Source organism: Saimiri boliviensis, chromosome 7, assembly GCF_048565385.1.
Source record: "Saimiri boliviensis isolate mSaiBol1 chromosome 7, mSaiBol1.pri, whole genome shotgun sequence".
Taxonomy (NCBI): domain Eukaryota; kingdom Metazoa; phylum Chordata; class Mammalia; order Primates; family Cebidae; genus Saimiri; species Saimiri boliviensis.
The window spans coordinates 64,131,405-64,143,335 of NC_133455.1; the positions used below are offsets into that span (position 1 = coordinate 64,131,405).

The window sequence follows — 11,931 nt, forward strand, 5'->3', positions numbered from 1 at the left end:
CAGACAAAAGGCAAGCCAGCGCGGTGGCTCACGCCTGTAATTCCAGCACTTTAGGAGACCAAGGCAGGCAGATCATCTGAGGTCGGGAATTGGAAACCAGCCTGATCAACATGAAGAAATCTTGTCCCTAATAAAAATACAAAAAATTAGCCAGGCATGGTGGCGCATGCCTGTAATCCCAGTTACACTAGAGGCTGAAGCAGGAGAATAGCTTGAATGAGGGAGGCAGAGGTTGCCGTGAGCCAAGCTCATGCCATTGCACTTCAGCCTGGGCAACAAGAGTGAAACTCTGTCTCAAAAAAAAAAAAAGAAGAAGAATAGCGAGGTGGCTCATGCCTGTAATCCAGCACTTTGGGAGGCTGAGGCAGGCGGATCACACAGTCAGGAGATCGTGACCATCCTGGCCAACACGATGAAACCCCATCTCTACTAAAAATACAAAAATTAGCTGGGCATGGTGGCATGCACCTGTAGTCCCAGTTACTCAGGAGGCTGAGGCAGGAGAATCCCTTGAATCTGAGGAGGAGATTGCAGTGAGCTGAGATCATGCCACTGCACCCCAGCCTGGCGATAGAACATGACTCCATCTCAAAACTAAAAAAAAAGGAAAAAGAAAAAAAAAAGGCCAGGTAGCACCAGAGGCTTCAAAGGAGGGAGCGCACGTCATGCCAGGATATGCAGAGACAGAGACAGCATCCAGGCCAAACTTTCCTTCATTAACATATGCACCCTCAGCAACTTGTCTCCCAGAGGCCTGGATACATTCCACTCCCATAAGAAGTCATAGTCTGGGAGCTGCTCCTCTTTTCATACTCCCTGATCCCTCAGGAATGCTTTCATTAACATATATTATGCCATCTTCCTGCACTGCAATGACTGTGGGTTTCCTCTTCCACGTCTCTTTCTCTATATCATACACACCCTAGCTTGTGAGCTCCCTGATGGTAGGAAGCATGTCTGCATCTCTGTTGTGTCCCTAGCACCTGGCATACATGTTGAATAGGCGAGTGAACAAATGAACAACCAGGTGAGCGCTGTCTCTTCCCCATAGACACATTTTATACACTTCCTGCGTCCTCATGCTCAATCACCTCTCCCCACACATCACACACTCCTGACCTTGACATGCTCTGAAATCCCACAGTTATAAGCTGGGGCTCGGTCTCCTTACCTATCTGTGGCTGATCTAGGGAAGTCTCAGCCCTCCCCTGAGAGTCTGAAAGAGAGGGCTCTTGACTCCTCTAAAGCCATATTAACTGGGTCCCATGGGGGGCAGAAAGGGGCTTCTCTGGAAGAAGCAGCTGGCTATTGGGAGGGTACCAGGATCCTGTGCTAACCTGAGGTCTGCTGCTCCAAATTGACCACATCCTCCTGCGTCTGCTGTCCCTACGCCTGACCAGTGAGGCTGTCCCAAGGTAGGGGGTGGTTGTGGCCTCTGTCTCAAGGCTGGCTGGCAGACACAGCCAGATTTAGAAGTCATTTTCGCAGCAGGGAGCCTCCAGCGTCCCACCCACAGAGCCCTGCAAGGTCAGCCTGAGATATGGCTCACCAGGGGCTGGCCCCTAGACCTGCAGTTGCTCCTCCCCTTCTTGTCTCTCTCCCTTTTTCCCTAGAATTTTGGCAGCTGATGCTGATTCTATCCTTAGGCAAAGATGGAGTGAGTTCTGGGGAAAGGAGTGTGCTGCACTGACACTCTAACCACCCAGGCACTTCCAGGGCACCATCCACCCATGAGAAGGGCTGTTTGCACCCACCCCAGGACTCCCCTCTCCTCTCCACTAGCATCTGCTGCCTAGTTCTCCTCCTCCTTTACTTGCCTGCTTGCTTTCTCTTTCTCTCTCTCTCTCTCTCTCTCTCTCTCTCTCTCTCTCTCTCTTCTTTCTTTCTTTCTTTCTTTTTGAGACAGAGTCTTGCTCTGTCACCCAGGCTGGAGTGCAGTAGCGTGATCTCGGCTTACTACAACCTCTGCCTCCCAGGTTCAAGCGATTCTCCTGCCTCTGCCTCCTGAGTAGCTGGGGTTACTGGCATGCACCACCACACCCCGCTAAGTGTTTGCCTTTTTAGTAGAGATAGGGTTTCTTCATGTTGGTAAGGCTGGTCTTGAACTCCCGACCTCAGGTGATCCACCTGCCTTGGTCTCCCAAAGTGCTGGAGTTACAGGTGTGAGTCGCCGTGCCTGGTCTAATTTTTGGATTTTTAATAGAGACAGGGTTTCACCGTATTGACCAGACTGGTCTCAAACTCCTGACCTCATGATCTGCCAGCCTCAGCCTCCCAAAGTGCTGGGATTACAGGCGTGAGCCTCTACACCTGGCCGTCCTCCTCTACTTCTAATTCTCTGTCCTATCCTCCTGTTCTCACACCCCAACACGAATAAAATAGCCCTAAGGAGAAATAATCATCGGAACTAACACTTAATCACCTCCTATGTACCAGGTATTATTCTTTTTTTAATTTTAATTTGTTTCTTTTTACTTAAAAAAATTAAAAAACAGAGAGAGAGAGAGAGAGAGAGAAAGAGAGAGAGACAGGGTCTTGCTATGTTGCCCAGGCTGCTCTTGAACTCCTGGGCTCAAGAAATCCTCCCACCTTGGCCTCCCAAAATGCTGGTTTTACAGGCATGAGCTACTGTACCTGGCCAATTATTCTAAGTGCTTTTCATATTGAATTAAATACTTTTCCCAACAATTCTAAGAACAAACTACCTTCTTTCTTTCTTCTTTCTTTCTTTCTTTCTTTCTTGCTTGCTTGCTTGCTTGCTTGCTTGAGAAAGGGTCTCTGCTGCCTAGGCTGGAGCACCATGGTATAATCACAGCTCACGGCACCCTCAAACTCCTAGGCTCAAGCAATTCTGCCACCTCAGCCTCCCAAACAGCTGGGAGTACAGGAGAGTGCCACCATATTCAGCTAATGAAAAGCACTTTTTTTTTTTTTTTTTTTTTGAGATAGTGTTTTGGTCTTGTTGCCCAGGCTGGAGTGCAATGGCGCGATCTCAGCTCACTGCAACCTCTGCCTCTTGGGTTCCAGTGATTCTCCTGCCTCAGCCTCCTGAGTAGCTGGAATTACAAGCATGCACCACCACACCTAGCTAATTTTGTATTTTTAGTAGAGTCTGGGTTTCACCTTGCTGGTCAGGCTGGTCTCAAACTCCTGACCTCAGATGATCCACCAGCCTTGGCCTCCCAAAGTGTTGGGATTATAGGCATGAGCTATTGTGCCTGGCCAAAAGGCACTTTTTGTTTTGTTTTGTTTGTTCGTTTCTGCAGACCTGCATCCGACAAAAGCAATTTTAATAACCTCAGTTTATAACTGAGGACACCAAGGCACAGAGGAGTTGAGTAACTTGCCCAAGGTCCAATAGCTAGTACGGGGTAGAAGCCCCGGAGTCCATATTCTAAACACATTATCCATGTTTTCAACTATGTTAGCGATGTGGGTGAGATTTTAGAAACTGGCTTCCTGGGCCAGGCGCGGTGGCTCAAGCCTGTAATCCCAGCACTTTGGGAGGCCGAGGCGGGTGGATCACGAGGTCGAGAGATCGAGACCATCCTGGTCAACATGGTGAAACCCCGTCTCTACTAAAAAAAAAATACAAAAAATTAGCTGGGCATGGTGGCATGTGCCTGTAATCCCAGCTACTCAGGAGGCTGAGGCAAGAGAATTGCCTGAGCCCGGGAGGCGGAGGTTGGGGTGAGCCGAGATCACGCCATTGCACTCCAGCCTGGGTAACAAGAGCGAAACTCCATCTCAAAAAAAAAAAAAAAAAGAAAGAAAGAAACTGGCTTCCTATGTGTTCATCCTCAAAGGGGCTCAGGCAGCATAGTAAAGGCCACCCTCATGGGGCCAGCCCTTCCACTGTTGCATACAGCTCACCTCTTCTACCAGTCCCAGAGCCCTAGAGACCTTGGGTTGTAGAAAAAAAATCTAGGCAGATGCTTTCATCACTGCCCTGGTCTTTCTCAACATTTTTTTTTTTTTTTTTTGACAGTCTTGCTTCGTCACCCAGGCTGGAGTGCAGTGGTGTGATCTTGGCTTGCTGCAACCTCCGCCTTCCAGGTTCAAGTGATTCTCATGCCCCAGCCTCTCCCAAAGCTGGGATCATATGCATGCGCCACTACACCAGGCTAATTTTTGTATTTTTAGTAGAGGTGGGGTTGCCCCATTTTGGGGAGGCTGGTCTTGATCTTAGGTGATCTGTTCACCTCAGCCTCCCAAAGTGCTGGGATTACAGGTGTAAACCACCACACCCTGCCCTTCCTCAACTTTCCTCCTCACCTGAAGTCCATTCTCCTCCCCAGCCTGGAGGTTCAGGGCACATACTCCTCAGCTGGACCAGGCTTACCCCAATCTGGTCTGTTTTCACTCTTGCCTTATCTTCCACAACTGCCATAAACATACTCTCAACTGCAGTCAAATCAGACCATTGGGCAATTTCCTAAACATACCCTGCTTACCTGCACCCATGCCTCTATTTTGGCTTTTCCTTCTGCTTGAAATGCCCTTTCGCCAAATTCTACTGCTGAGGACGTCTCCTCCGTGGAGCCTTCCCTTATCTCACAAAATCCTTACAATCTCCCTTATTTGGCTCGTTGTAATACTTAACACATTGCTCACCTTCAGCCCATTGCTGGAAAGGCCTTACTCATCCCTGTCCTGGAATCCAGCACAGTGTCTTGTTCCTAGGAGGTGCTCAATACATGCTCAGTAGTTAGAATTGGTAGTAGTTAGGTAGAATTGTAGGTGATAGGGAGACAGATCTCAGTAACCTTTGTTTGTTTGTTTGAGATGGGATCTGGCTCTGTTGCCCAGGCTGGAGTGCAGTGGCTCAATTTTGACTAATTGCAACCTCCTTCTCCCAGGTTCAAGTGATTCAGCCATTCTCCTGACTCAGCCTCCTGAGTAACAAGGACTACAGGCACACGCCACCACACCCGGCTAATTTTTGTATTTTTGGTAGAGATGGAGTTTCACCATGTTGGAGGCTGGTCTCGAACTCCTGACCTCAGGTGCAGTTCTCAGTAACCTTTGATCTCTGCCCATGGTGACCCTCCTCCAGCAAGAGCTAACTTAAAGCCTGGCAATGTGGGTTCCAGGAAGGCTCTGGGGTGAACCTTCCTGGATAGCTCTGACCAATGTCTTCCCTCCTGTTCAGAAACCCAAGAAGAGACCCTCCTCCACTGAACCATGGATCAGATAGTCGGCCCCCCAGGCGGTCCTGCCCCGCTCCGAGTTCTGCTCACAGTCTCTGTGGGTGCAGGCGGGAGTGACGTCCAGATAATTGGAAACTAAAACCGTGAGTGGTTTGAGAGCGGGACTGGGGACCTGAACGCTGAGCGGGAGTTGGAGTTGGCAGGACTCGGTTGGAGTAGGAGCAGAGGCAGGCCGGGGGGCCGGGCCAGGACCCGGCGACTGAGTCTGGGAGAAGCCCCCACGCCCGCGGAGACGGCAGCTAAATTTACCCCGGCTGACTCAGCCCTTGCCCGGAATGGGGGGCGGGGGTAGTGCGCCAGGGCAGAGGGAAGAGCCGGCAGGGGTGGGCTGGGGGCAAGGAAGGGAGAGTCTCGGCTGGGGGAGGCAGAGGTGGACCAGGAGCTCCCAACGAAGAAAGCACCCCCCACCCCCTCACACAGAGCGGGAAGTAGCAAAGGAGCCCTGGGGGAGGGCCACTGTGGAGAAAGGGTCAGTGAAAGGAAGGTGATGCCAAGGCTGGATAAAGGGAAGCTTAGATTTATTGAGCGCCTACTGTGTGCCAGGCGGTGTGCAAGGCGCTTTACAAACATTATCGCATTAAATCCTCACAACAACCCTGCGAGGTAGGTGTTTATAAACCCCCATTTGACAGATGAGGAAACTGAGGCTCAGGGAGGTGAAGTGATGCTGCCAAGTTCACATGGCTAATAAATGGCAGACAGAGGAGGTGTCCAGGATAGGAGAGGGAAAAAAAAAAAAAAAAAGACTTCGGTGTCTGAATCCCAAGCCGGCTGGGGTGGATGAATACAAAGAGGGGCCCGGCGGGCTCCAGAGGTCTGGGAGCCCGGAAGCCTGCTCCCGGTCCCGCGCCGCGGGAGGCTGCAAGGCTGGGGACCCGCGCTGGGGAACTGGGGATCGGATTGAGTGGCAGAGCCGGGATAAGCAACTGGGGAGATCCGCGACCTGCGCGCGCCCTGTAGTGGCTATAGAGAGTATCACACCCCACGCCTACGGGCTTCTGGGGAGCAGCCTCTTTCCTTGCGTGGCCGGTTGCTGGAAGAGGCTGAGATGGGAGAAATTCTCAGGATTCTTTCAGGTGGGCGAAACCACCTGGGAGGGAAATCGTGGCCACGCCTCAGAGCATCACTAAGGAGCATTGGGGTGGAGAAAACGGGGAAGGCCTAAAGAGGTCCCAAGCTGATTCATTGGCTTCCTTCCTCCCCAGCTCAGACCACCACAGGCCAGGGTCAGTGACAGGGCCACTATCTTGCCCTGCCTTGGGGAGCCCTCACCTAAACCTGGAAGACTAGGATAGGAGTGCCTGGCTCCCTTAGCTCTTCTGCAAGCCCTGGGCAGTCTCCTGAATTGATCATGACTTCTGGTGACAAGGAGGCCACCAGGAAACTTCAGACTCTGTTCACTTATTCCCAACTCTCATTCTTGGCTTGTCAAGGGGGAAGATGAGATAGAGTCCTTCCCAAAGATCTTAAAATGTCAGAGATGGAAGGATGGACCTTCGAATGCCATCATTTTACGTACCAGGAGGCCTGGAGGCCTGGAGAGGGAAAGTGGCCGGTTTCAGTCAACCAAGTCAGTGGCAAAGGTGGGATTGAAATCCAAGGCTTGTGAGACCAAGGTGAGCCCTCCTTCTGCTTTGCTGGTTTTACTGGACCTATTTCTCTTCTGCCAAGAACCCCTTTGTCATCTGATCACTCTGTCACTGAATCCAAAGCCTCTCCTTCACTTGTTCCCTCCTGCGAAGAGGCCCTGGCTACAGTGCCACCACCCCTGCCTGGTTAGGCCTCTCTGCTCAGCTCCACACCCAGTGCATCAGGCCCTGTGAAGAGCTCACCCTAGTGCCCTGAACACGGCAGGCAGGCATTAATTAAATCTACTGCTCACTCTCACCTCTCCTGAAACAAAATCATGAATGGGCATATGCTTCCCTTCCCTTCATTTTTATGTCAAGGATGGGACCAGGTATGGGTAAAGATACAAGGAAAAAAGAAGCAAAGGAAGTCTGAGGGGTAGAATGGGGACCAGTGGACCCAAGGATGGATGTATTGGGGTCACGAATACAAGAAGGGGCCCCTCACTGCCTCTTCCTGTTTCCCTGTTGGGTCCCTTTGACGCCCCTCACCCCGAAGAGGACCTCCTCGGTTTCGCTGACGACATCTACAATCTCCCCGACCCTGTCGCTCAGTTCCGCTGTCTTCCCACCTTCCTCTGGCGGACTGTTTCCAACCCCGGGCAGGGTTCTCTCGTTCCGCAAGGAGGCGCCGAGGGTTTCCGTGTCGCTTCCGTCAGAGGAGCCGCTATGGACGCTCAGCTCCTCGGCTTCATCAGTGTCCGAGTCAGGGGCGGTGTGGCGGCGGATACGGGACACGGCTTCTCGCAAGGCCCCGGCGTAGGGCCCTGGGGTCCGCGCCCAGCCCCGGCCCGCGCGCCGCTGAACCACAGCCACTTCCGAGCCCTCGGCTCTGCTCCGGGCTCCCGAAGCTGCTGGGCCTAAGGCTTGGTGCTCTGGGCTACCTGGTTGCGTGGGGGCGTCCCGCAGATTTACTTCGGGGGCCGGGAGCCCCAAGATGCTGAAGGTGCGCTCCTCCAGTAAGGAGTCCCCTGGCCTCCCGCCCTCAGCTTCGCCCCCGCGGCCCTCGCCAGGCTGGTGTAAAAGGTGACTGCTTGATGGCAGCTTTTGGCACGGGGAAGGAAAGACTGTGGCCCGTTCACCGTCCTCCTTGCCGGCCTTCGATTGGCTGGGGGCATCCCCGACCACGCTTGGCACTCCAGAGGGCAAAAGCTGCACCTGCTGGGTTCGGGGGGTTGGAACATATTGGGATCGTATCACTACGCACGTGGCGTCAATGACAAAGACGCCTTCCCCACGGGATGGGCCCTGGGAACTTCGGGGCAAGGTGTGGGCACGGCGAGTCGCCTTCCAACACTCCAGGGTCTCCGGTCCTGCCCCCTCTCCAAGACCAAGGGATTCTCTCCATCCCGTGCCTCCAGGAGCCCAGGGTCTGGGGAGCGTCTGGCTATGGCGGGGCGGCTGCTTTTTAGGGGAGGGAATCCAGCATTTGGGGAACCAGATCTGTTCTCTTCCTTTTTTCCCTTCCCTCGAGCCCTTGATGTGGTGCCTGGACCTGGGAGCGGGACGCGGGGCACTGGGAGCCGCAGTTGCAGACCCTGCAGGAGCTGTCTCGGTGCCTAGGCTCCCTGCAGCTTTGACTTGGGGATGGCTGTCTCTACCACTGTTCAAGTCAGCAGCAGCCAGCCCCAGGCTGCTCTCCACGACCCCCTTGCCGGACTCTGGCCTTGCTCTGGCTGCTCCACAGCCTGGGGATCCCCCCAAGAGACCCTGCCCGTGTCGGAGACCCCAAGCCCCGAGGACGTCCCGGTAGATCCGAGGATCCAGCCTCTTCTTTATGCGCCCTCCCTCTGTCCTGGAGGGAGTCGGAGCTGGGGCTGATGCAGCGGGCGCTTGGGAGTGCCCGGGTCCTCGCTTAGTCCCCAAGGTCCTATGGGGGCCTTCGTAGGAAGGTGGAGCCACGTAGGGTGGCGGCCGGTCCCAGCGGCGTCGCGGGGCCGTACCAGCAGAGCCTCTCAGCAGCAGGTGAGCCTCGTAGCTTGGGGGCCCCGGCCGCCGACCTCCCCAGGGCCCCGCCCACGCCGACCCTGGGTCGCTCTGCGGCTGCGCGGATGGACGGGGCGCTCGCCCCACCTGTGCCAGGAGCTCCGGCCGCGAGGGTGCAGGGAGCCCCGCCGGCTGGGTCGCCCGAGGGGCGTTGCGGGGCTCCGGGCGGGGCCGACCCGGAGGGCTCCGTCTGGCCCCACCAGCCTTGCGCCTTTTTCGCTCGGTCTCCTTGGCCTCCCGCTCCTGCGACGCCGCTTTCCTTTTCTCTTGCTCCCGAGCTCGGACCTCGGCCAGGGGCCCCGCCCGCCAGTTGGTCGCCTCCTGCAGCACCCTGGAGGCCCAGGGCCGGCGGGGCGGCGGCTGTGGGGATCCCGGGCGCGGCCCACACCTGGGACAATGAGCAGGAACCCAGGTGAGCAGTTTGTGGGGGAAGGGAGCCGAGGTCCGGGGAGCTGGGAGCACTGGAGACCACTTGGGGCAGCCATATGAAGGGGTGTGTGTGAGTGTGTGCGCGTGTACACGTGCGTATATGTTAGGACTGAAGTCGAAGCGGGACTCCTCGCCATCTCTCCATGCACATTTTAACAGCGTCTGCCCCATCTCACCTCCTGCCCTTTCTCACGCCCACTCCTATTCCCCCAAACAACCGGATGAGTCAGGCCCCAGTCCTCGGGAGGGGGCAGGGGAGGGAAGCGTGGGAAAGAGAAGGGGGACCAGCAATGCTCGCTAGTGCCTTCGGGGAGGTCCGGACCCCACTCCCTGCCCCACCACTCTCTTCCCCTCACCCCTGCTTCACTCACGTGCGGTTCTGGAACCCGCGAGCCCAGTGGCTGGCCTGGAAGTCCATGGGCTGTCGAGAAGGGGCGCGGCGACTATAATGACAGGAAATAGTCTTCACTTCGATCACCAACAGCTTGGACTTCTGCACCCAGAGGCAGCTGCCAGACTCCTCATCCTGGAGCTCCCGGGGGCTGTCAGGCCCCTCGGAGAACAGTGGGCCATCCAGCATCCTGCCCCACCCCACCCCGGCCCCCCACCCTCCCACCCGCCCCAGGAGCCCCCTCCCAGCCCAGGGAGCCGGCGCCCACTGCAGAGCCGCGGGCCCGGGGACTGGGAACTATATATACCCGGGCACACGTGTGTGTGCCTGTCTCTGTGTGTGCGCGCGCATGTGACACCGCGCGGGCTGCTCCGCGCTGCTACCTCCCCCATGTGCACGGCCGCCCCCTGGGGCCCGGGATTGGACGCCCCTTCCCACTGCTGTTGTCCCCCAAGCCTGATGGGATCGCACGAGTGGGCGGGGGAGGGACTTATGATTCTTGCCAAGCTGACAGTGCCCCCTCCCCCGCCCCTACTTCTTCAACCTTCCTGCCGTTTTAACCCTTTACTCCCCTGCCTGTCAGGTTGCCTGACCACCAGGGTTCGGCCCCTGGCTTCCTGCCTCAGATTTCAGTTTCCCCAACACGGAGTGGTGAGAATGGAACTCAAGGTCTCTGCCTGCCACTCTGCTGGTTTCCATGGGGTTGGGGTGCAGGAGGGGCTGGCCCACGGCTGGGGGGCTATTTTTAGCGGCAGTGGCTGTTCGGGTGCAGAGATGAGATGAGTAACCAGCTCCCATGCGGTGGAGAGAGGAGGCGGTGGCTTTCACCAGGCTTTTGTGCGACTCTGGGGGAGAGCTGCCTTCCCTAAGCTCAAAAAGGGTGACCCCTATACCCTTATCTTTTCACCAGCTCAGTGCTGCCCCTAGGACTGCTGGTACAGCAGGACACAGGCGCCTGCTTTGGCCACCCAAGCTGCCCTCCCAGTTCCATTCTACATGTTTGTCCTTGGGCAGCCAGGGAGCCGTCCCGCAGCAGCAGGCTTTCACCCTGAGTCCAGACGCCAGGATGTGGGGGTTATAGTGTTCTGTGCCCACACAGCTCTGCTCAGCTTTATGGAGGACAGAGTAAACGAGTATGCACTCTCACCCTTCCAGAGGGGGATGGAAGAGGAATGGTGTGTTTGCTTGGCAAAACTAATCCCCTAGCAACTGAAATGATAAAAGTGGCCCTGATTTTTCCAATGTAGAGCTCCCCCTTTACCACCACGATGCCTAGTTCACTCAGCCCCCGCCTGAAGTGGTACTCCAGATGCTCACCTTTTGGGCTGCCTCTATCCTGGGGGGCTGTTGCTTACATCCACATGATCCCTCCCCCTAAGCTTATACCAGGTGTCCCCTGATTCACCATGGTAATGTTAGTGGCAGCACAGCCCACGCCAACCCTTCCATGCAGAGACTTAGCAACCATGCCTGACAACCATGGCAGCAGCTTCAGTGGAGGGGAGGGGTGCAGAGAGGGGAAAGAGAGTGTGTGTGGCGATGGTTCCTCAGGAAGAAGGGATAATTTGCCTCTCTGGAGAAGAATAGGTAAGAATAGAAGCCTGTGAGTCCCAAATTTTATCCCTTGTCTTTCCCTCAGCTTCATCCTCACACTGAGACTGACTGGTTGGGTTTTAGGGGGAAATGGGAGAAGCAAGAGTTCCCAATTAGTTTTCCACTAACGTATGTGGAGCCCTTTGGGTCCAGACCCTTCCTTTTAAGGGGATGGGGATGAGAAAGGTTATTGTGGGGCAGAGACTGACTGACTGAGAAACAGCTCAACAAAACTAGGCTTCTGCTCCCTCACACAGACCTTTAGAGAGAACGCAAACATCCCGTCCCATCCACCCTACCCTCCTTGATTTCACACACCTGCCAGCTGCACTGATGACTTGACTCGAAGGTGCTTCCTTCCACCCTAGGTCCCACTAGAGTCCTGAGGCTTTTTAAAGCCCTTGCCTCCTCCCTAGGCAAATCTTCCTTAATGAGGGAATGTGACATAAGGGGCCATCTGTCCTTTCCACCATGTACTTACCGCCCCCCCACCCCCTGCCACATAAACATACTCTAATTCTAATAACTTGGAAGCCTTCCTCCCCCAAGTTTGAGAATGTGCAGTGTGAGCTGTGAAGAGGTGAAGGCAGAAGCAGGGGCTCCTCCACAGCCACCACGCTGCAGCACTGAAAGCTGAACTCTGATGAGGGCCATCTTCTTTTTTAAAAAAATCATGGCTTCCGCACGTTGGATC

The 11,931-nt window shown here is 55.3% G+C and overlaps 1 protein-coding gene across 1 annotated transcript; it reads right to left on the reverse strand.

Annotated features, from left to right (window-relative positions):
* Positions 1-5,711: 5,711 nt before the first annotated feature.
* DDN (dendrin) lies at positions 5,712-9,922 on the reverse strand. Its single transcript, XM_003939117.4, has 2 exons — positions 9,625-9,922; positions 5,712-9,212 (listed from the first exon to the last, which is right to left on the reverse strand). The coding sequence occupies exons 1-2, from the start codon at positions 9,831-9,833 to the stop codon at positions 7,283-7,285; spliced, it is 2,139 nt and encodes a 712-aa protein (XP_003939166.1). The 5' UTR covers positions 9,834-9,922; the 3' UTR covers positions 5,712-7,282.
* Between the last annotated feature and the right edge of the window lie 2,009 nt (positions 9,923-11,931).

Excerpts from the sequence above, each read along its gene's own strand:
- DDN (XM_003939117.4), bottom strand. The coding sequence starts at position 9,833 with ATGCTGGATGGCCCACTGTTCTCCGAGGGGCCTGACAGCCCCCGGGAG. Across the intron at positions 9,213-9,624 it reads CGCGGGTTCCAGAACCGCAC|GTGTGGGCCGCGCCCGGGAT; the intron begins GTGAGTGAAGCA and ends TCATTGTCCCAG.